General features: G+C 39.8%; 1 protein-coding gene across 1 annotated transcript; it reads left to right on the forward strand.

Moving 5' to 3' along the window:
- Positions 1-7,007: 7,007 nt before the first annotated feature.
- LOC139441560 (angiopoietin-related protein 2-like) lies at positions 7,008-10,851 on the forward strand. The gene is made up of 3 exons (XM_071222381.1): positions 7,008-7,307; positions 9,507-9,606; positions 10,181-10,851. Exons 1-3 carry the CDS (start codon positions 7,008-7,010, stop codon positions 10,849-10,851), a joined length of 1,071 nt encoding a protein of 356 aa, XP_071078482.1.
- Positions 10,852-26,339: the final 15,488 nt, after the last annotated feature.

Consider the following 26,339-nt stretch of genomic DNA (forward strand, 5'->3'; position numbering starts at 1 on the left):
ACAGGGTGTCTCTATTCTTATCACGATATGCTTCACGTGATTTCAAAACATTAAACTTATAATTGAACAACACGCTCATTAACGTGTAACATTATAACATAGTTTACCTTCCACGTTTGCCTCACAACTAAAATACAGCTCTAGTATATGCAGTGTACAACTTCTTGCCATAGGATACTAATGCGTACTTCACAATCACTTCTATTAATACCATAATAATAGTTCATTGGTAGAGCGAATACAATGTGTCTAACATCGTGAACTTCTTCTCTATTCAGATTGTTCAGAGGCACCCACATCAAACAAATTTATTCAATACACCATCCAGCCATTTGGATCGAAAGATGCACTTGAGTGGGTTTGTACCTCTGGGAATCGGGAGCGCAATCGTTTGGTAGACATATACCACGTCAACAAGTATTTTGACTTCAACTACACGCTATCATGGCAACATATGAAAAGGTATTGTCCGTTTAATGAAGGCTTCAGCTTTTTGGGCCTTGAAAATCTCCACCAGCTCACCAAACAAGGCGTGTATGATCTACGTGTCTACTTAAGAGGTTCAATGAAGGATAAGGGTATTATGTACTACCGAAACATCCGCGTGGACTCGGAAGCAAGAGGGTATGCACTGTACTGGGATAACGTGGAATGGGACAAGACCTGCTGCAACACGACTGAGCAATACCTGGATGGCTTGGGTGGTGCAGGGGACGAAACCAAGAACTTGAATGAGGCACGTTTTGGAACATATGACAATGACGTCAATGGCTGTGCCCGTGCCAATAATGCTGGATGGTGGTTTAATCCACTTGGTTGTACAAAGTTAATATTTCATGCAAAAGGAATTTCTTGGCCAACAAATCGAAATGGTACAGTTGCAATGCGGGAGATGCTATTCGTTGTTATGAACTTAAAGAAGGTATATTGGTATGTGGAAGATGACCTTGTTCTGTGAATGATTGGACATTGACTGTTCTGTGATTAGGGTCTACACACTATATTTGCCATTTGTGATGAATCCAATTACTTGCATGTGTTCTTCTCATGGCAATACACACATGACGTGGAGTACATACATGTCATATTTAAATTATGATATTGCATTTTTTTTAATAAGCTCACCTCTTTCTGATAATTTTAAGTGGTTCACTGCCATTTATTTGGCCAACCAAGCGATATATTTTCCATAAACAGAAGGTTATAAGGCCAGGCTCTCTAGCAGACTCTTGTTTCCTGATTGGCTGATAATATGTTTGGCTTAGTGTTAGCATCAAAAGCGTCACTAATTTCGTATACATGTAGTTGTCTGCAGTTTTTGTGTTAATGATAAATATGCAGTCTGCGAAGTATTGCTGACTTATTTATTTACGAGTCTTGACTTCAATACAAATTTCGTTGAGGGAGGTATATACGTACAAGAATTGTGTCCACACTTTGCTAAATTAAAAGAAAAAAGTTAACACGCCAACATCCCTGGAAGGGGTTGTCAAGACGAGAGAGGCAGTGATAGGGTGAAACTGGGCTCAGTATTCAGATGAAACTGACTCGTTGGAACATCCCGATCAGATGGAGAATACCAAACGAACAGTGGAGATCATCCATCCCTCCAAGTGTCGGTTAGGATCCTATTACCCAATTTTCAAAATCATATTACCAGAACCATAAGCAGTCCTAATGAATGTAGGATCAGTCTTCCATGCACAACATTACACATCCCCAAAGCCAAGGAACGTCCCAATCAGATAAGATTAACACACCCGTAACACTGTCAGGATTTCATCCAGAAAAGGTTAGCCTTCAACTTATTGTGTTTTGGTAGTTCCTCAAGGTGTCAATGAAACATTAGTATCGGTATTAGGTAAAGGACCTGTGTCATTTTCTCGTGTTCACATGCCAGTTGGCCTCATAATCCAAGAGGGTAACGTAAACAACTAATTGAAAGATAATCGACTGACCAATAGACATATGTGTTCCCAGCTGTACAACGCTTGCAATTCTTTTAGGGCAAAGTTCAGCGGTTTGTCCAATAATTGATTTGGTTGTTGTTTAACGCCGCTCTCAGTTCTAGCTATATGACGACGGTCTGTAAATAATCGAGTTTGGACCAGACAATCCAGTGATTAATATCATGATAAATCAATGCACTTGGATCGATGACATGCATCAACCAAGTCAGCGATCATGACCATCCGAACCCGTTAGTCGCCTTTTACGGCAAGCATGGGTTGATGAAGACCTATTCCACTCCGGAATCTTCACGGGTCTCAAATATTTGAAAAAAGATCAAAAAGATCAAATATTTGAATATATTTTTCTCTGCTTGAAGTTCGAAGGGTCTTATGGTCAACAGTTTAGGTGTACGGTAAGAGAATTTATACTCATACACCATTGTCAGTGATCAACCACCTTTGGTTAATTTGTTTAACAATCACGTACAACAGCACCACCTAAGTTAACTCTTCCTGCAACAAACATTTTTTAATGAAACTGTTTCCATTTCAAATTGTCAGCAAGCGCAAGATTTGAAAGGACGCTCACGTTTGTACCAATAGCTCCACCCAGAACGATCCTGAAATCAAGTCAAAACGAGAGCAACCATCCAAACATGAATACCGGTTAGAATTGTCCCTTAAGGGTGCATCGTCCCTGCTTGTGCTATATAATCAGTAGTCATGGTTACCAGATTGTCCTGACAAGGCAACTGAAGACTACCTTTGGCAACTACACAGACCCAAAATACAGGATTCAGTAAAAAAACCTGTCCAGTATTCAAGTATCCATACATTGTAGAGGTAAAATTGCCAAAAAGTATGAAGAAGGAAAAGTATGAAGATTCGAAATTAGATCAATGTGATACACAAGAGGCATTACAACTTTTCAATAGTCATCCGTCCCTTTAAGTTGTGCAATATTATTGATTGTGATCAGCTGTAAGCAGCAAGCGTCTGTCCATGATATTTGAACAAACTGCACATGATCATGAGTCCCTAAGAAACTGTGAAATATGGATTGATTGACACAAAAAGGAAATTCAAGAAGGGGAAAAACAAATCACACCTCTTGTTATATAGTTTGGTACACTCTTTAATTTCTAAGTCTTGATAGTTAGATGAGGTAAAGATATAGAGGATATTATATTCGTGTTCATGTCATATGTTTCAGGCACAAGTGTCTAAATTCCGGAGCAAAAGCAGGGAAACACCGGAATATAGGCATGAACATGAATATAATGTTCTATTTATTACCGAAAAAGATATCTCCGCACTGAGACGAAATTTGAAATTTTGTGTTGCAATGATCACCACCTGTTTCACAGATAAAAACAATTTGCCGAACGACGTCAACAATCTTAAGCTAAGACGTTTCTGTTGAGACATCAATCCGAACCTACGTCAAAATAATATTCGAATGACAACAACACTGCCGCCCGGACGACGGAAACAATACTGTTGTCAGGTGACAGTGATATGATCCTAGGGCAAAATGATTTTTAACCCGTGAAGATCCGGGGTAGAATAGGTCTTCAGCAACCCATGCTTGCCGTAAATAGCAACTATGCTTGTCATAAGAGGCGATTAATAGGGTCGGGTGGTCAGGCTCCCTGGTTTAGTTGATGCATGTCATCGTATGCCAATTGCCCGAACAAATTTCTGAAGGTTAAATAGAAGTAGCTGTAACTAAACACAAATATAAAAGTTAAGCACACCCTAATATGTTTCATTCATGTTCGGTCCCGATATTTGTAACAATCATGAAAGATATAATTACAGGAAGAATTAAGTTTTCTCGAGATGATGTAATCAGTCATGCGTGACGAAAGCTCACGCGCCAAGGATGGTATGCCCGTGCAGCATGCTACCCTCTACCCTCGTGTGTCTCTAAAAGCAATATATCCAAACATTAAAATTGCTTTCTTAACCTCGGTTTTCAACAGTTATTCCATGACATTGAGTGACCATGGCACGAAGGTGATCCTCAAACGCGGCAAGATGGCAAATAATTGGTGTGCATTACGCAGGAAAGTCTTGTAATGCCGTTGGTTTGGAGAGTTTGGAGGCACCGGAACGACCTACACCCCAGGAACATTTAACCGACTGTTGCATACGGCGGGTGCTCGGTATTGGTTTGGGGGTGTATCTCTCATGATTCAGGTTGGATTTGGTCACCATAAGGGGCAACTTAACAGGGGCTCAGTACAGTCAGCGTTCCTCATTTTGACAACCACCCTCCTGCTACTCTAACTCAGTACATAAATGACAATGCCAGGACTCATAGTTTGCATGCAGTGGTGGATTACATGAGGGTCAATGCAATAACGACTCTACCATTGCTAACAATGATCCCAGATTTGAACCCACTAGAACATGTTGAGGATAGTCTGGGGCGGCGCATACATGCACGAGACCTTTCTGTACAAGTTATGCCAATTGGGAGCAGCATTGCATCAGGAGTGGTTGTTGTTGACCCATCAACAGATCCAACGTTTGACTTGAGGCATGAGACGAGGGTGGAATGCTTCATCTGGGCACGTGGCGGTTATACCCGCTACTTATCGTTTTCACGTCTCATGTCAAGTAGAGACTATAAGGAACATTTTCACGTGAAACATCAAACATTACACGTTTTCTTAATCCTACTTAATCCATACTTTTTTTTAGGTATTGTTTATGGTCTAAAACAGCACCTGTGTTACCATGACGTTTTGGCAGTAAATTGAAATCACAACTCAACAATATCTTCTTTATTTGTTGTCAAATGTTTGTTCTCTCCGATGACATTTCTATCGCACAGCTCCTGTGGTCAGCCAACCCATGCCATGATTTTTGCCATTTGTCATGGTTCAGAAATAGGGATGTGTTTCACTTGTTTCTTTGTGTATATACTAATGGAACTGTTATGCTTCTTTAACCACCGTCGATAACATGGCCACGAACATCAAAATTTGTGAATTGGTTCAAAATCTTTCAAATAGTGAATGATTAAATAAAGATTACCATTGCTAAAATGGTGATAAACTGTGTTACACTGTAATACTGATCGCTTGTTATGGAAAATCCAATGCAGTCAAGCAGGACATGCTTGTCTGTGATTCTTTCAAAAGGAGGAGACACCTCCAAATGTTGAAGGGATACAAACCGGAGATTTCTCATCTATCAATAAATAGCCATGTGCATATCTGCACATAATGCCAAATCATTGCCGAGCATTGTATAATAGTGACTGTTAACGTGCATAAACACCATTTCATAAAGTGATTATGTTAATCCTACTGGGGTAACGTGCAGTAAGCTGAGGCACCATAAGTCCCCGACAAGGGGGCCAAGCTTGGGTAGCTGATGGCTTATATATGTTTGAAACATGTTTAAAACAGTACTAGATAATGTTGTTTTGCCCAAACAGGTTGGACAATCTTAACTTTGTATTCATGACTCAGATGGGTATATATCAACTTGTTATCGTCACTTTTTGACTGAAATACTGTCGATGCGACGTTAAATTTTTATTCACTCACTCAAAGTTTTCTGTACTGACACAGGAACCTCATTCTTGGCAAATGTAGTTATTGCAAAAAGAACGGGAGATTGATTTTCCAAACGCACTCAACAGAAAGGTAGACGTGTTATATTATCTGTTGCTTTGGCAAACAGAGGCGTCTCATAAACAGGAGGAATGTAATGGCCAGCTGATTGATAGAATTGAAACACACATCTGGTTGAAGTTCTAGTTGAATGGTGAAAGTGGAGTTTTGGGGAATACTGTTCCCGTCATCCGCTGACACACGGCCGCAACCAATGACAAACAGATTTCCCAGTTCGGTTGTCCTTACATCCAGCAGTTTGGTGCTGGGGACATATGTTTACCTGGGGTCCCAACGTGGAACGTTATTTAAGTCAAATGACAAAGGAAAGACGAACGTGGCAGTTCTAGCAACTATAACTGTTCTGATGTCAGTCTTGGAAGAGCACATCCAAACACTACAAAAAGATGCAACTCTGTATAGCCTTCGAACATAAGCAAATGTAGTTGAGGGATCTAATTGACTGTGTTTCAGTACATTTCGAGCATAGCCTAAAGGTGTTTATACAGATAAACCTAACTAACAAACCTTCACGACGCTGAATGTAGACACTACATCATATTTTGACAACCTTAACCAACTCAACATTCGTAATTAAAGTCTGTAGAAGCAAAAATCATCCAAATAACTGCGAGGTGGAAAACTCGTATTAAACTCAAACCACATTAAACAGACAGTTGATTGGATAAACTTACATTTACGATCGACACATCCATTAATGTTTGCACACGAGTTAAATAGTTTGTTGACATGACAACCATGGAACATCTACTGCAAGGATACCAGTTATACATAAACAGGGACAAATATTATTAACGATAATTAACTTTATGTGTAACCATCGAAACAAGTCAGCATCAACGATCACATAACATCTTGACGACTAACAGAAACCGTAAGTTTTCGTGTGTCTAGGAAAATAGAAATGTATTTTACCCCATCTATCATAGTTCCAGAAGACTTATTACTGGTATAATTAGCCCCGCTACGGAAACGTCACCAGTTTTGTGCCCTAACTGTCCTTGCTAGCGACCTTTAGTCTGACTTATATGTTGACGTTTTGGTGTAGATCCTAACACCTTTACCTAGCAAGGTGTTAGGATCTACACCGAAACGTCGCACTAATTGTAATAAAGAAGTTGTCCATCCATAGAACTCGTCTTACTTCATCAAACCAACTTCTGAATACCACTCTAAGAAGGAAACAAGTATATGTTCGTTTAAATGTTTTGTTTCAAACAACCATTACTGCCATCACTCTGCTTTTCTGTTGTTAATACCGATCGTTTTGACTAATAAGGGGAAATAAACTTATATTATCCAAGAGTACAACGCATATATTCGCATTTATGGACATGTTTTTATTTCAGTGCTCGTGAAATTGAAAACAAAGCTCGGGAGACGTTCTGCCCTATCAGAACTTAAGATGAAACATCTTCAGACCTACCTGCTGTTGATAGTTGTTTCGTCAGGGTTGATTCTAGCAAAACGAAGACGGATCTCATTTATGAACTGCCAATCAGCAAAATCCATCAGAAACCTTGCGACAACCACAACGGCCCTAACAAAGATAGAGTGTTCTGTGATCTGCCTGAATGACCCTGAATGTCTATCAGCCTCCTTCTGCAAGGCGGACGGTGGCTACACGTGTCAGCTGAGCCGGTTTTATGCAGATGGAGGCTGTTCCCAGTTTGCAGCTGATGGTGACTGTAGCCTGACTGCTATAGTGAGTTACCCGGCCTTTTGCCCTAAGTGAGTGAGTGAGTGAATGAGTGTGTGAGTGAGTGAGTCATATCATGACGAAGCAGTTATAATAATTATATTTATATTGACTGAAATGCTGTCAACGATGGACAGTATATTACCAAGAGGAACACACTTTCGATTTTAAAACTAGTTTAGAAAATTTAAAGTAATACATTATCATTCAACAATACCACATTTTTTTATTATAAAAATTGGCAATAGAAAACCAGCAAACAAACAAAGGATCACGACCTTCTTTGTAATGCTCTGATCTCATAAAGCGATAAAGTCGCGATAAAGACCCAATACTTTTAGAAAATGAAGCTTCATGAGTTTTGAACAACACAAATGATGTCTATTTGAAGGAGCATATTAGGTGTTTGAGTGTTGAATGTGCTCTATGACCAATAAATATACCAGTCATTCAAGTGAGTGAGTGATTGAGTGAGTGAGTGAGAGAGTGAGTTGTGTTTAACGCCGCCTTTAACAGTATTCCAGTTATATCGCGGCGTGTCAGCTTAATGTGGGAGGAAAGCCCGAAGAGATGCAGGTCTCAGACGTTTACCACTTCGGTGAAACCCACGAGCACGGGTCTGGTGCTGACAAATCTAGAAACATAATTTGGGCGAAACAGGATTTGAACCCACAATCATAGGTTTCTGGCGTACCCAAGGGACGCAACTCTGCACAGCGAATCACGGGGACTGACAACTGGGCCACCCGTCCCCCCGTCATTTAAACCTTTATCGGTTGGGGGGAAATGAGATTTTAAATTCATAATGACCACAGCACCTGCTGCCCCAATGCAGATGTTTTTTTCATTGACTTTCCAACCTTACGGTGGCTACTTTGATTTTAAAATGAAAAAACTATACTCTTGAAAAAAAGAAACTTGACACAGACTTTCAAAATGTAATATAATGCGATTGTTTCAAAATAAGACACAGAAAACATAATTGAAGATCAATGTACACAACGGCGGTGGATTCCTTGTGCGAACACGTCGATACAACTCGTCCCACAGATGCTCAATCGGGGACAAATCTGGTGACCGGGCTGGCCAAGGTAATGTAAGAAGTCCTGACAAACACGTGCAATATGCGGTCGAGCGTTGTCCTGCTGGAACTGTCCGCCATGAACGTGGACGTGGCTTTAGGATCAAGCCTCTGTAACGCACACCTGTTGGCACCAAAGCAGACAAAGTGACGTCAATACATGACGTCGAACAGGCCTTCATGCAAAAAGTACAGCCTCCCTCAGACTGTTGTGTACCGTTTGAGCTGATATTCTCCTGACCTCAGGGATCTGTGTGGTTGTAGACGTGGCTGTGGTAGTGCGGTCTCGGAGGTGTCACAGCCGGATGTATCGATCTTGTGCTTGGGTTGTCACCCTTGGTCTTCCTGACCTTGGTCTGTCGACATCTCTGTTAGTGTTGTTGTATCGGGTCCACAGTGCGGAGATTGTCTGTCTGGATACACCTGAGTTGCCCTAGCTTGTAATCTCCCAATGGCGTTGTTCCGTTGAGCTGCATTCAGTCTTGGCATTCTGTCACCGCCTCTACTGCCGTTTTAGGACTGTATGAACAGCCGTTGATGTGGATTTTTATACCCATTCAGCAGGGGGGGGGGGGGCTGCATGCCTAAATGCAGGATCCTGTACTGCACTTTTTTTACAGGCGGCTGTGTTTGGATGAAGCTGTAAAATTGATCCCCAAACGCTACGTTTATGTGCTTTGCGTGTTTTCGCGAATTATAGACACATCATCTTTCTGTTTGACTTATTTTGTTCACATTTAATGTAATAATGTTAGATACTTGGCAAAAAGTGGTTTTACATCTATGTCAAGTTTCCTTTTTTGAAGAGTATATTTATTTTCAGTTAATCTACCATATTGTGTCTACAATATGTAATATCAAATATAATATAATTCTGTATCATATGTAAAGAGTATACTCATAAGAGAGAATCTGATGACTTGTGAGTAGCATATGACAATGTTGCATTTAAACCAGGTTGGAGAATACTAACACACGTTTACCTATCAAGAACGAAACAATCTTATAATTTGGGCTTCAGATCGCAAGCATCTCAAGTTCTGCCACCATACTAGGAATCTAATAACAGTCACATCTTTATGACAGAAGTAATTGAAATGGTAACGATGCCTGATATTTCACAGGTGAACCCGTGTGAAAATGGAGGGACTTTCTTTCCCCAAAACAGAACATGTCAGTGTGTTGACGGCTTTGTTGGGGACTATTGTCAGAGGCGCTACCGAGGTGGGTATACTGTTGACACTACATGGCAATCTGATCATCGTTTGTACTTGCACATGTATGTGATCATCTGTTTCATCAGTATTTCATTCTCTTGGTAACATCCAAATGACACTTCTGTTGTACCAAAACGATGACCATATTTACCACGTGTAGCTTGGCATTCTTTGCCCTTAACACCGCAAGCTTTCAAGGAGATGTCATATTGCAAACTGGGCAGATACACGTCCATTGTGAAGGAATCATAAGGGAAAGTACAAAAGCATAGGTCCAAGAGAACTTCATGTCTCTTGTACAACGTGTAATTGTAATAGTCATCGCGCGTACGGCCTAGACCAAGTTTAGGTTGTCATATATATTTTGACTCTTTCGAAATGCCAACGCTAAATCATAGTTCACTCCCTCACTACATATCATTCTATGAATGTTTTATGGTTTGTCTTATTTTCAGTCTGAAATAACGATCACGCAATCATTTATAATTTGTCCTCGTCTGTAAAAGTGTCCGTGACACTGCCGATTGAATCTTCGTAGATATCATATCACTACATAAGAATTCTTTCTCACTTAATTTCAGACTGCACGGAAACCCCACAGAGTAAACATTCCTTCATTCAGCCACTGGAGTCAGACTATATCTCTGAGATATATTGTGAGTATCATCCACTTCATCTCAAACGACTTACTCCTATCACGACTTACATGCTCACCTTCAGCGGAAATTTTACAAGGACGTGGCAGTCGATGAGACAGGGTATTCCACTACAAAGTCATTATTACTTTCTCGGCCTTGAAAACCTACACCAGTTAACCAAACAGGGTGTGTATGATCTGTGGGTTTTCCTGATGGATGTCGGTAAAAGTGCGGGGAGTATACGCTACACAAATATATGCGTTGACTCTGAAGCAGAAGGCTATGCATTGCACTGGGATCACATTGAAAGTGAGAACTTCGGCAGCTACGACGACAACCCTTATATGGATGGTTTCGGTGGTGTAGGTGATGTCACCAAGAACATAAACGGGGCACGTTTTGGTACCTATGACAACGACGTCAATGGCTGTGCCGGTTCCAAAGGAGCTGGATGGTGGTACAACCCTCTCGGGTGCACTATGTTGCAATTTGACCCTGATGGACTATCTTGGCCAGTTAACAGAACTGGGGCAGTTGAAATAGAGCAAATAAACATTGTTAAGTTAGTACTCTTGCCAGTGTACTGGTATGTGGAAGATGACCTTGTTCTTTGATAACGTTAAAGCCCCATCTGCGGTAGTAACTACCGCACTCTAGTGTGCGGAGCTTATACAAGTGATCTGACAGGTCAATATGACGTCATGATAACACATACATTTCATTGGTTAATGCGTAAACGGGTGACGTCATGTAAACACCCACCCACCTGGGCCGTTTGACAACAAGGACGTAAGTTTTAATGGTAATATAAAATATCTACCAAACGATTCCAAGACTTTTCAACAAACGCGTTAATCTTTGGTTTCAAAATCTACCTGCCATGTCGTCTTCACATCCTCATAAAATGATACCGTGGAATGTCCACGATTTATCCAACACAGTCCACACACAAATTATAGTTCTAGATCTCTAGACGAGAACGAAATACGTTTGTCGTGATGCTTACGAGCAGTGTAAATGAACAAGAAATATAATATGTGTTGGGGCTCCAATCGTTATCCTGTGGTGTAGGGTATATCTGCAGTTTATAAATAGCATTTCTCACAATATATACGGCAATCGGTGATTTCAACAATGTTTTTCTTCGTTGTGTTCATCTTGCCTCATCTGGAATCTGGATGACAACGATCGTGTAAGAAACCCTGGTTATGATCAAAAATATTTTCAAGTGATCAAAGTAGTTTCTTGTCTTTTTTCATTGCCCAGTAGCAATATATTTTGGCAAAGTCTCACTTGTCCGATGAAGCTCCTCATGCCGAAGTAACTCGATCCGTGAAACTTGGCGGGTACAAGTGACCCAGATCCCTGTTGATTAGCATTCCAAGTGTCATTTGCTTAAGGCCATCCATATTTTTCGTATGTGTTTCTACCCTTAAGCCTCCACTAACCAGAGAGCGGGCGGACGAAATAAAATATATTACTTATAAAAAATGTCTTTCAATAATTGTGTCGACCCGTGAAGATTCCGGGTTAGAATAGGTATTGAGCAACCCATGCTTGCCGTTAAAGGTGACTACGCTTGTCGTAAGAGGCGACTAACGGGATCGGGTGGTCAGGCTCGCTGACTTGGTTGATGCATGTCATCGATCCCAATGGCGTGGATCGATGCTAATGATATTAATCACTGGATTGTCTGGTCCAGACTCGATTATTTACAGACCGCCGTCATATAGCTGGAATATTGCTGAGTGCGGCGTTAAACAACAAACCAACCAACCAATAATTGTGTCAGTTATTTTATGACATTTAAAAAAAGGTTTAACACTTGGCACTAAAATGTAGCCTATGAATGAAATTATGATGTAGATCGATTCGCTTTGCTTCGGAAACGAATTTTTCATATACAACGGAACAAAGATAAAGTTGACCTAGTTCTTTGATGACGGTGCAATGGTAGATCTAGTAGTATTTCTTATATTAGATCGGTGCGCAATTTTACCACAGCGGCAGCAAAACTGAGACACGAAGACATTATATTATTTCACGTCGGAATGGAGATAAAAAAAATTAAATACGGACAGCCTCAGACTTCGAAACGAAGTTCAGATAATTAATTGTTCACATTAATTCTGTCATTTGTGTGAAAATGGGTTTCAACATTATTTTCATCAACCTTACATTTAGGTCGCTGGCTACTTCGACATGAACACATGTTTTGTCTCGAAGCTCAAAGCAACAATGTTTCTCTCAGATACATTTTTCTCCATCCATGACGAACATCTGTCATAATGTCAATGCCTCAACAAGCCTAATTTGACGAAGAGTTATTTGAGATAATCAGGGAGCCTTTGGTCATTTCGATTATGACACTGGTGACTTTATCGTGGAGAAAGTTCCAATTCAAGATGACATCATTCCGATTCACAACTCGAATCGACGAGATGGCGCCTCTCTTCCCGCCCTTGCAAGTGCAACAGAAACTTTGATAAATTCAGTGCCGATTCTTGGGATTAGTGAAACAATGTCACAGCTAGATTTCATTGTGGAACCAGATGAAGCTGAATATGTATGTTCACACTTCTTTTGTCAACCATGCGTGACACGGCACAGGCAATCGCAGTTAGGGAATGGTGCGGCCACCATGTTGCAGAAATTCGTCGATTCGAACACATTGTTTCTGGACTGAGCTAAATAAACGAAGTGTTTGGAGGGATCGTAGATACTTGGACTTGAAGAAACGGAATTAAACGTTGCAGCAGATGAAGGATTGGTGTGGACAAAACTGGAAAGGGATCCCAGATTGTATTTTTTAAATTTGTGTGCGAAATGTATCCAAATACCCCGAACAAAAAATTCATGGGACAAGTGTGGATCTAATGATCAAACTCAGTTTTGTGTGTGAAAATTCTGTGAAAGAAAAGGAAATTCATAATTAAAGTTGTCTTGGAATATGCGCATTGGAGTTTTGGTTGATGGTAAGTACAATGTTATCTGGATAAGCCTTCTGTAGGTCAAAACATCAAGTATATTTCGTTACTTATTTACCACAGTTATTTACCATGCTTATGTGCATCGTTATGTTGATACACGTAACATATTCATCTATTGTAGTCAAGCTGAGAAATATTGGAGCAACTTCTGCTGCTTCAAATTAGGCCCCTTCCTAAGCACTTGTTGAAAAAAATCTGTGTAATAATTTACGTTTTATGAATATGAACTAATTAAGTCTAACTGTTGAATGCAAATGCAAATGACCAAAACTAAACAAATATCTGTAATTTTCGGAATGGACTGAAAGAATCGCGTCGTCAATTTCGTATTTAAGTATCGTTACTGTTAAATTAAACGAAACTGATGTTCTTCTGTAAAAATATACAAAAAAATACACTTTGACCACAAATGCATTGAATACAGGTACACATGACTGACTGACTGATCCAGAAGATTTAACGTGCGCTTTCCGGCTGCAGCGTATTTCGCACACATGACCATGTGCTTGGCTATTTAAAGCGCAACCGTAAATAAGCTCCGCCCACTGTGGTTGATGCAGACGCCAAACACGATCGATTCGATTTTTTATGATAAAACTACAGAATATTTATTGACTTATATCTAGATATGGAGCCATTTGTTGTATCCATGGTTTGTCATTCAAGTTGATTCGAAGTTTGACGGTCAATGGTGATCTAGTTCCCTTATGGTTTTCAACATAAACACCGCCACCTTGCGGGCTATTTATAGTCAGGATGGGGCTGTAAGGAGTTAATTTTTAACATTGCTCACAGGGTAATATTCCAGCTGTACAGCGATGTGTTCTTTTAATGTAGTATAAAATCTGATTACGGTTATTTCATCAAAGAAGATTTTAATGGATCCAAAGTGTTACGTGACCCGAAGGGAATAAAATGTGCACATAACTAAACAATGCATTCTCAATCATATGTCCCCACACGTAGCACAGCTGTGTTATGTTATTCTTCGTTAGGATGAGCTTTTCACCCTATTGTTACAGCGACTGTAATTCTGTCATTATTCAAATAAAATATTTTTTCGGATTATATTGTTTAACAAGGGATATAGTTATTTAATACTATATTTCTATTTTATTGCGATTTTTCATAAACTTGTTTGTCACGCCGGCAATATTTCAGCCATATCGTTAAATGACAACAGTATACTTCAATAAGAAATATATTTTGAGTGTATAAAATCCTGTCATCAAAGAACAATACGTTATATAGATTATCCCAGATTGTATGCAAAGCTAGTTTGAGAGCATGTAAAAGACTAGGCTATCAATTAACAGCACAAGAAAAAAGACCCGTGATGATCCGGGGTAGAATAGGTCTTCAGCAACCAATGTTTGCCGTGAAAGGCGACTATTGAGATCGGGTGATGAGGCTCGATGACTTGGTAGATGCTGTTATTGTTTGTTTGTTGGCGATGTAAATGTGAATCTTTGTTGGTTGACTGGTTGTTTAAAGCCGCACTCAGCAAAACTGCAGCTATATGACGGCGGTCTATGGTCCTGAGTAGAGGTTACAAGTCGAGCCGCCCTGACTGATTTTTTGGTTTGTTGTTTGGTTTGTTGTTCGACCTGACTGAACGTAATTACACAGATCGCCGTCATATTGCTGAAATATTCCTGAGTGCTGCATTAAAGATCAAACCAGCCAACCAACCGCCCTGACTGAAGGTTGGTTGCATTGGCTGGTTTGATCTTTAATGCCGCACTCAGGAATATTCCAGCAATATGACGGCGACCTGTGTAAATAATCGAGTCTGGACCAGACAATCCGGTGATTGACATCATACGCATCGATCCATGCAATTGGAATATGATGACATATAGTCAGCCAGCCTGACCACCCAATTTCGACAAGTATAGTCAGTCGCCTTTTACGGCAAGCAGGGGTTGCTGAAGACCTATTCACGGGGCTACGGATACGTTGAATGGGAGACATTTTATTTGAGTGAGTAAAATTTAACGTCACATCGTCAATATTTCAGGCATATCGTGACGAGAACTTAGACTCAATAAATTATTTATATGGAATAAAACCTGTCAGCGCTGGATAGTGTATTATCAACTAGAGTGCCACAGTTTCGATTTTAAAACTAGTTGAGAACATGTAAAAGAATACATTTTCATTTAACAATGCATTATAAAAAATGGGCCAAAGATCACCAGCAACAACGGCGGACCACGGTTTCCCATCCCAGCAGCCACTGGTGACATTACGCAATTAAGTCATCAGGTAAAATAAACAAATATACTACGTTTACAACTGACGTATGAATAAATGTACTTGTATTGATGAGGTCTTATCCTGTCTTGGGGGAAGATAAATTAACGCTTACTCAGCCCCTTTTGAGGAAACAGCTACTAACCATCTAAGTAACAACTTATACATTACAAATTTAAAATATAGCTTACTACGTGATTCAAAATCTGATTTTTTTTTTTTAAATATTTTAATTAAATTGTTATTGATGCTAAAAAAAGAAATCCGTATGATGATTTGAAATGTCCCTTATCGTTGAAGACGTTCTATAGGCTCCAAGGCAAAGCCTTGGGCCTTAATGATGGAATGTATAGATTCTAGTCTTTTGTAAAATATTGTTACATGCTCCACCATAGACAATGGAGCCATAATCAAATTTTGAACACACCAGTGATCTGTGTAAGTATAAAAGGGTTATCTGACATACAATTTTAGCTTTAAGTGATCTAATATGTGGTAAGAAAGTCTAATGGCTTTCAAAGTTGAGTTCCAAGAATTTGGTCTCCTTTACAACTTGGATAGGGGTGCTCCTATGAGGCTTACATTTTCTGGACATGGGGACACCTTATCATCCGCTTTTGCAGGTTTAAGGACAATAGGGAAATCATCTAGTTAAGGCAAAATAAGATTTCACTTGGAAAAAATTGCAACAGTGTTTCCACAAGGCATTTCTACAAGGTCACCCAAACAACATACTTTAAGTCCCAAAGCAATCATTCAATGACATGCTTCAACCAAGTCAGTAAGCCTGACCATCCGATCCCGATCTCGTCGCCTTTTACGACAAGCATAGTCGCCTGTTACGGCAAGAACGAGTTGCGGAAGACCTAATATATCCCGGATCTTCACGGATCGTTTGCAGATGAAATATGAGTGAGTGAGTGAGTTTGGTTTTACGCCGCTTTTAGCAATATTCCAGCAATATCACGGCGGGGGACACCAGAAATGTGCTTCACACATTGTACCCATGTCGGGAATAGAACCCGGGTCCTCGGCGCGACGAGCGAATAGGCTACCCGACCGCCCCAGATAAAGTATGTATGGAGTTCCCTTAGGATTGGTTTGGTTGGTTTCTTGTTTAACGCCGCACTCCAGCATTATTCCAGCTATATGACGGCGGTCTGTAAATAATCGAGTCTGGACCATACAATCCAGTTATTGATATCATGAGCATCGATCCACGTAATTGGGATCGATGACATGTATCAGCCAAGTCAGCGAGCCTGACCACCCGATCCCGTTAGTCACCTTTAACGACAAGCAACAAAAGTTGCCTTTCTTCCCAAATGGGAAGAAACAGATATGGTTGTTGTTTAACGCCGCACTCAGCAATATTCCAGCTATATGACGGCGGTCTGTAAATAATCGATAATCATGATACAGAAGTTGAAATTTGAACTAAGTATCTTCAAATTTCAAGATAGTATCGAAACAAAAACAAAAAAAACATGGCCCTAAAAGGCTTCCGTACAATCCAGTGATTTCCAGCTTCTATTACTTACAGACTGCCGTCATATAGTTGGAATATTGCTGAGTGCGCCGTTAAACAAACAAACAAACAAATTATCTTGAAATTTCAACTTAGTACCTTGACATTTCAACATTCTAATTTGAAAGTTCATGATACTAACTTAGTATCAATTTCGACATAAAATCTTGAAATGTCAAGTCAGTATCATGAAATTTGAAGAAATGTTTTTATTAAAAACAAATGGCCCTAAAAGGCTTTCGTATAATCGTTTGTCTTCGAGAAATATTTTGCGCCAAAAGTTGCAGTCGTTATGTGTGTACCAACCAATCAGCGACGACCTGGGTCTGTATTTAATACACGTGCACCTGTCAATCATCGTATTTTTAGAAGCACTATAAAGCAAGACACCGAGCTAAAGACGTCATTCTACTCTTTCTTCCGAAGACACTACAACAATGTCAGGAAATCGACTGCTTCGACGCGGACTCTCTGTGGATCGCGACATACAGTGTGACTGTCCATTCCTCTCCAGGTTTGCCAACCTGTTCGCCCCAAGCTTGGACAACAGCTTCATCCCAACCTTGGATCTCTTCACAGAGTACAAGACCAAAGTAGCAGCCTGGACTGAAGACAAGCAACTCCAAGCTCTCGCCGGAAGACGCCAAGCCTTCACCACTCAGTTCCGGGCGGTCGCCATCAACGTGGGCTTTGCTTACGTAGAATCTCCTCGTCGTGGGTACAAGGTTAGGAGGGTAAGAGTAGGTCGAAATTTGGGGGGAGGGGAGGGGGATCGGGACGTTTTGGGAGGACCTCTGCGGTATTCTTTGAGGGGTTACAGTAGTCGTAGCGCAGTGCAGGAGAGGGAGAGGAGGGGGGATATGTTTTCGGCACCCATTATTGCACCTGTCGACGCGAAAACTGGGAAGGGGGTATTTGCAACTCGGAATTATAGGGAGGGGGAGGAGGTGTGTGAGTGCTTTGGCCAGCTAATTCCGAGAGCAGATGTTGATGGGAGGTTGGGTGAGTACGACAGGTTGAATTTAACTTATCGGTTTATTCACATTCAGGGGGCTCATGGTCATGAGGAACTTGTTTTGGACGGCCATAGAAATCACCAGGGCGATCTTATTCACCCTGATTCAAATTTGGGGGCAACCATGAACCATTCCAGAGATAATGCTAATTGTAAGTTAACCCGGGTTACTACGGGGATGAGGGGGGAACGGCCGAGATTCCAGGTGGTGGCCAAAACGGGGATAAGTGCTGGCGCGGAGCTCCGGTTGGAGTACGGGGACTTCAGACGAGGAGTGGAGGGTTTCATCGACCACAGGGAGTTCAGCCAGCGCTAACATCTTATGTCAGGAACCTAGCTTCCTCGACGGCCTTTTTCAAGGCTACAAATGACCCAAAAGGAAACTAAAGCATGAAATAAAAACATGAACACAATTGTTTACGATTGAATCAAAGTATTGCCCTTAAATTTTCTTAAACGAAAAGAATGAAATGAAATTAATTGCTTGTGTTAATTCTGTAAACAATCCATGAAGCTCCGGGATAGAAGAAAAGGCCTTAAGCAACCTATGCTTGCCGTGAAAGGCTCATCGATACCAATTGCGTGGATCGATTGCTCGTGAAATTAATCACTGGTCCATACTAGTTTATTTACAGACCGCCGTCATATAGCTGGAATATTGCTGAGTGCGGCGTTAAATAACAACTATGCTCATTTCAATCACTGGATTGTGTAGTCCATACCTGTATTAACAGACCGCCGTTTTTCAGCTGGAATGAATAAATTTCAGCGTCATGCAATTAAATCAGGCGTAATTCAACTTGCGTATTAGTATGAAAGCTGCACTCGGCAATACTCCAGCTATGTGATGGCGGTCTGTATATTGACGGAGTCTGGACCAGAAAATCCAGTGAGACATGTTCCTGATATTAATCACTGGATTGTCTGGTTAAGACTCGATTAATTACAGACTGCCGTCAAATAGCAGAAATATTGCTGAGTGCGGCGTTAAACGTCAAACAGACAGACAGACGATGATATTTTTAGTTGAGTAGTTCCTTTATACATTTGAAAGCTCGCTATAAGGCATTTTAAATTGGTTTCCTGCTTAACGCCGCACTGGGCAATATTCACGCTCTATGACAGCGGTCTGTAAATAATCGAGTCTGGACCAGACAATCCAGTGATTGATATCATGCGTCAAACTAACTCCGCGAGCCTGACCATCCAATCTCGTTAGTCGCCTTATACGTCAAGCATGGGTTGCTGTAGACAGGATCTTCACGGTATGTACGTTAAAGTGGCTGATAGATCACTGATCCGGGGTAGAAGAGGCGACTAACGGGATCGGGTGGAGGTTGGCTGACTTAGTTCATGCATTTTGTGGATTCGTATTGTGTCTATCGATGTTAATGATATTTATCACTAGATTCCCAGATAGCAGTCAGACGTTGGGCAAACGTCATTTTGACCGGCGGCCCAACGTTGGCTAAACATATTGGCCTGTTTTATTTGTCAATACCTCCCAGGCAGCCTAAAATGTTGTACCAATCTAGCTGAGACATCAGGTATCAAGCAATACATTCTTCTGCCAGCTGAATTCACTTTGAATTCTATCCATTAAACAGCAAGTCAATGAAATGCTCTTTCTCTTGGCAGGGTACCCTGTATTGTTTGATGTAGGGCCAAGAAAACAATCAAAATGTTTTTTTACATTACATGTACAAATAGGTTGTATATTTGCCAAAGCACCTTTCAAGGATATGTGCAAATTGTTCACAAATGTTTTCAATGGCATTAAAAGATAATATCCCAAGAATTTGCAAACAAACAAACAATAAGTCCTCCACAAAGTCCCACATTATTATGTGAAACATTTGAGTTGTTCTTGGCCATACTCCATACATTCCGCACTGAGGGCAAGACTGAGACCAGCTTAATAGTCTAAGCATCTTGATCCATTTCCCTGATATCCATTAAAGCTGTGATTATGATAGCATCATAATGACCTATTTCTTAAGTGACAAATCAGAACTTGGGCTGAGGAGCCTTTTCAGTCCTAAAATGTAGAGTTATAAGAACTATACACGGGATGATCAACTGTATCAAATAATTTTCAAATCGTTCAAATGCAATTTAAAGATTAATATTTTACCCAGAAGTTGCAAAAGTCATGAGATATTATATCCCATAAAATGAAGTAATCTTAATCTTCATTGGTGTCACCCTACATATCAACAGCAGGGTTTCAGATGTCCTATCAAAAAAAAATCCTATTGCCATTATTTTGTGTCCAGCAAAATCACTGTACGGCATTCAGAGCAGGTTCGAGACCAGCAAAGGCACTACAGTATTCCATTACATCAAAATACGGTGAACATTACAGCACAATAGAAAACTCTGGTTGAGGAGTTATTTATTCGTTGAAAATTGTATTCAATTGTCCGCGTCTGAGGACTCACAAACTCTTGTTTCATGACTCTCCGCCTGTGCTGCTGAAAAAAAATGTAATAAACAATTAACATGACCACACACAACATATCATGAAAATTATAAGGTAAATAAGGTAGGATGCTTTCGAAAGTAGCCACCCCATACACCTGAAAGGTAGGGCTGGCTAAAATGACTAATAATCAGATGGGAAGAAATATGAACAAATATCGATATGAAAATTGTGTCATCAATAATATCTTACACAAACTATTGTGATGAAATAATTTCAAGCAGATTTGGTTTTGAACATTGCCGAAGACGGCAAGCAACTGATTTTGTTATATTTTAATCATAATATTAATGTCCACAAAGTAATCCACGCAAAAATGTTTCATCACTAACCAGTGACTTGTGGTGTGGTGCCTCTGAGCTTTTTGCATATTTGCTCAAAATTACTTCTGTTATTCATCAGTAATAGATCGTTATTCAGTGAACGATTATTGATCTTTTCGATTTACATCGATAGCCAGCCCTACTGAAAGGTAAAATACATGTTCTGCGTGTATTGCCGAAAAGGATGTCACCCCTTATCCTGGTATATTTAACTTACATAACTCAAAGAAAGATGGAATGACAACTGGCAGCCATTTAATACTGTTATGTAAAAAAACCAAAATCTTTATTTGCTCCTAAATCGCCATGAAACAAGGCAAACGGAAGCCAGTTCTCTCTGGTTATAAAAAGAGTCCATTTTATATATTGACTTGTGTTTGTAATCCATTGTTTTACATTTATTCAAGACAATTATGTCAACATAACATCTGTGTGATCAAATAGCAGACGACAGGAAGCCTCAATGGTGACTGGTCAAACTGTTTCATATATATATACTAGTAAATATCTGGCAATAGCAATCAGCTCTACCAAAGTGCTATACTAATGGTTATTCTTATTTTCAATATATATAGTAAAATATGCAACAAAAGTAGCCCGACATTGGAATATGTTAGTCTTGAAAAATATATATTCAGACATACTTTTCTTCTGATAATGGCATAACAAATTCTCCTATGTTCTTCTTATTTGGTATTTTTAACTGAATCACCAGAAGATCTGGGAGAAAGCGCACAGTTGATTGCTATTGATCTTCTGGGAGAAAGCGCACAGTTGATTGCTATTTCTGTCTTAGTTTACAAGAAAATGCACATGGAAATCTTAGTCCTTACATATAAACCAGCAGGCCAGGATTTCATGAGCCTCAATCATTCAGTGGTGGGTCAGTAACTTTGGAGAGGTGCCAGTAACTTTTAAAAAGAGGAGCAAGCCCTGGTGACTTGAAACAAATGTGTTGTTTAATTGAATCTTACAGAGGACAGAGGGTCGTACTGTACATACTTTTCTTCTGGGATCTTGCTGTACGTGCACAGCCCCTGTCCCCACTGTACTTTGGCCGAAGCGTTATTCTACTTTCGCTCTCTGCCTCGGTGATGCCCATTTTTTTAGAATACCTTAACATTTCAGGCACAAAACATACCTCAAGGTTTCCATACTGATTCTTTCTATTAGCCTTGGATAAACACAATTTGAAATGCTTCTTTAATACAAATAATTGGTTTTCATGTCACAGCATACAGAAATATCACACGATGTGGTGATATGTGGAAAAATATGACATCAGTGTATAAACCTTTGTTAATATTACCATGTTTCTTCACTACATACATCTCACGCTCGATGATAGCGTGTATAACATAATATATTCGTATAGAAAAATATCACACCCCTCTATATACATAGAGACAAGTAGTGACACCCCCCATCTTATCTCTTATTCAAGATTTCGCACTCGGTTCGAATCACAACTCGATGTCGCATGTAATATGAATGTCACTTATTTCAACCTATTGGCACCTGCTAAACAAACCATAAGCTATACAATCATGTTCATCTGTGGTCACCTTACTTCGTATTTATTTTAAAACAACCATCAAATGTTAGCTCTATGCTGCGCCGCTGAGGTAAACAAGAAATAGGAGGCCGGAAATTACGGCGCTACACGGGCTTGAACTCTGCGAACGTTTCTGGTTGGTTAAAATGTGTATTTCAATATTAGCACATGGTGAAGGGAGGGAAATTCAAGACCGTCATTGATAATCTGCATCGAAATAATTAATTATGCTGTAGATTTCCTTGTCAATCCTAACATTTTGCAAGCAGGTCTACCATGGACGGTTTTGAATTTCCCTCCTTTCACTATTTCGATACTCTATCTTTTATTTTAGCCAATCAGAAACGTTTTGCGAGTTCAAGCCCGTGTAGCGCCGTAATTTCCGGTCACCCTTTTCTTGTTTACCTCGGCGGCGAAGCTTGGGTTGAGATTTGATGGTTGTTTTAAAATAAATATGAGTTTAGGTGACCACAGATAAACACGATTGTGTTGCCTGACGTTTGTTTAGCAAGTTCCAATTGTTTGAAATAAGTGACATTCATTTTCATGCGATAATGAGCTATGATTCGAACCGAGTGCGAAATCTTGAATAAGAACCAAGATGCCAGGTGTCACTCCTTGTCTCTATGTTATGTATACAGAGGGGTGTGATTTTTTTCACTCTCTACGAATATATCACCAAGTTCCTGTGATATATCTTTATGAATTTTACCTTTTATGGAACGGCACAGGGCAAGTCCTGAAAAGGCATGTTTTGCCCCCCTTCCCTTCCAGATATAATCACAGTCCAAAATGTCGTGAATGACAGTTGTCATCATCCGCCTGATGATATCACCAATGGAGCAAAGATGGTTTATCTGAAAAAAAAACAGTTTGAGTATGTTACATATTCAACAGATTTTCCAATATCTGCTTTCAGTATATCAAAATGCAATTGCATTTATCACAATATCTCCTTCAATAAATAATACCGTAACAGAATCATTTTGCTCAACGAGTTCTAACTTCTCACCAGACGATCATAAAGAACAGAAATATGCATATATTTTCTTTTTCATAGTCAATTTCATTTCAATTGGAATTTTCAAAGGTTGATTGAACAAAACATAAATTTGATATATAGATTTATTACAGTCTTAAACAAAACAAATAATCATTAGTCAACGTGAAGGGTTCCAATACTGTCATGCTAAACAGCTTATATATAAGCGGTTTAGCAGGTGGGTAAAGTGATAGAATGGAGTCCCTTACTCGCTCAACCTGTTCCAAACATCTGAATGAAAAGTATGTACATTAAAAGTAACCAAATAATGATCATGGTTACAATACCTGCTGTAAGTTAAACAAATCATAATGTGACAATCACGTCATTTGATATTGATTGGTTCAAAGAAGGCAAATATATTACCACCCAATACCATTAACATCACCTGATAAGTGATAACAAAATAGAGGAACCACAAAGCACCTCATTCTCACATTCTTATATAAATACATCCAAATGTAAACTAAAAGGAATGTGTGAGCTGCAATCCTATTGATTAAATAAGATTGGTGCAAGACTTTTCGCTTCACATGAATACTTTTATTGACTTGTTTTTCTAATCTAAATTTTCTAAGTGTTTCTTTGTTTGTTTGTTGTTAAATGCAGCACTCAACAATATACAGCTAAATGACGATGGTCTGTAAATAATAGTAACTGTCATCATGAGCAATGATCCAAACAAATAGTTTAATCAAGGCTACCTCACTGCCCTGTAGAAATATGAAAGAATCGGGTGGTCCTTAAATTCTTGGTAGTAGTATATATTCCAAAATACTGAATTATTTGAAATTGCACACATACATACCAATGCCTTTTCTCTTGTCCTGTCGGCCAACAGAACTTCAACATGCTCTATGTCCAACCTGGTTTTTAGGGGAAAGTTGAAAATGTCGATTTCAATTACGGCACTCTCAAACTGTCTCCGCTTGACCAGGGTTTGGAGTAGGAGGCTGTTTTGTTTGACTTGTCCTTGTATTTCTTCCAGGAGTGTCAAGAACAGTTTATATTTATCTGGTACAGAAAAAAGAGTCAATAAGTAATCACATAATAGCAACTGTAGGAAAAATAATCTCCAAAGTTTGGTGATGACATGTAAGGACACTGTAAATATTTGATTTCTCAAAGCAAATTTTATTCACAGTGGCTCAACTAAAATTTCAATCCATGAATAGGTTGAACAAATCGAAACCTTTTCTCCGGCATTGGATTGTCAATTAATATTTATTTTCAATATATTCCTTTAATCATTGTAATACTGACCATCAAAAATGGGGGTACCAATTGTTTAATAGGCATAACTAAGAAGTTGACGGATGACAAAGTAGACACAATGAAGTGTTAATATTAAAGAAGTTGTTATTCATAAATTGTGTCTGCTTTGGGTACAAACATTTAGAGATTAAGAATCCATTTGCACTTGTTAAAGCAAATGTATTTAGACAATATGCACATAGTTGACATTTGTACCCAGCATGATCAACGTTGTACCCTCTATGACTTGGAACACTTATGTTTTTACAGATGAAACACACACACACACACACACACAGGAGTGACAAATATTGTACGTACCTGTCAAATCCACGGGTGTACTAAATGTCCTTGTAATATTGATCATAAATGGCCTGGACATGCTACTAGCTGTGGACGTGGTTTCTGGATTGGGCCAAATCTGCGAACATCACTGACCAAATGGGTAAGTGCATGAACAAGTTGGTTATGTCCAAAGACAAGATGAGCAAGTCTTCCACATAATCACAATATTGTGAGCAGAGCTGTGAACTTGATAAAATTGTAATGCTAACATGGAGCATGATGGAGTGACAGATCAACTCATGAGACAACTTCCTCTTGAGTGCCACTGGTCCAGTGTAAAGAACACATTTTCTAAACTCTGTGGCTTTCCAGCTGTCAACGTCTGATAAGGACCGACATTTCCTCGCAAATACCCGTGGCATGAATGGTTTGAAGCCTCCAATACTTTCAGAAATAAGATGCACAATACGAGAACCAATTCGGGTTGGCAGAGGTCCCTTCATTCACAAGAAAATCAATTTTCTAACCACTACCAAACAAACCAAGTGCATATAATTCAAAGGAAAGCCTGAGACGAGGCCTATTCAGCTGTCCTAATGTAGATGTACCTCTGTGATGTTCCCCATCCACCATTTCATCAAACATGAGTGAGTGAGTGAGTATGGTTTTACGCCGCTTTTAGCAATATTCCAGCAACATCACGGCGGGGGACACCAGAAATGGGTTTCACACATTGTACCCATGTCGGGAATCGAACCCGGGTCTTCGGCGTGACGAGCGAATGCTTTAACCACTAGGCTACCCGACCGCCCCTCATCAAACATGATGTCAGTTCTGGAATTAGTGCGGACCTCAGGGAAGGTCATACGGTGATTTATCCATTCACCAGTTCGATCACAACCAGAACAACCTGTATGACCCTTAGACTTTTTCACAAAAGCTCTGACAGGCGTGTCACATGCAAAGTTCAAAAGTTTGATTTGCTTTACTGAGCCTCTATATGTCATTCCTTCAGTCAGAATCTTTTTCATTTCATCAATGAACGACTGCAAATATAAATTTGAATCTTCCGGCTTGGAAGATCCAACCCATAAGCCAATGACAAATGGCTGATTTGTTATATCCTCTGAACAGACCAAGAATTGGCCAAAATTGATCATTGGAGCTCTTGAGCAGAGGAATTCCTTCAATGTTTACGTGGAGGGACAATGTGTCAAGTGCAGCAAGTTCTTTCCTGCTATCTAAGACGACAGTGATATTAGATTTAATACCAAAATGATAATATTTCCCCCCAGAACATCACAAACATCATAAGATGTGGGTGTGCCAACTAAAGTTCGGGCATCTTTGGGTAACTCTGGGAGGTGGGGTC

The sequence above is a fragment of the Haliotis cracherodii genome, unplaced genomic scaffold (assembly GCF_022045235.1).
Source record: "Haliotis cracherodii isolate W230 unplaced genomic scaffold, xgHalCrac1.p SCAF_41, whole genome shotgun sequence".
NCBI lineage: Eukaryota > Metazoa > Mollusca > Gastropoda > Lepetellida > Haliotidae > Haliotis > Haliotis cracherodii.

Coding starts and splice junctions, on each gene's coding strand:
- LOC139441560 (XM_071222381.1), top strand. CDS start 7,008: ATGAAACATCTTCAGACCTACCTGCTGTTGATAGTTGTTTCGTCAGGG. Junction 7,308..9,506: donor ACTGTAGCCTGACTGCTATA/GTGAGTTACCCG, acceptor GATATTTCACAG/GTGAACCCGTGTGAAAATGG. Junction 9,607..10,180: donor TTGTCAGAGGCGCTACCGAG/GTGGGTATACTG, acceptor ACTTAATTTCAG/ACTGCACGGAAACCCCACAG.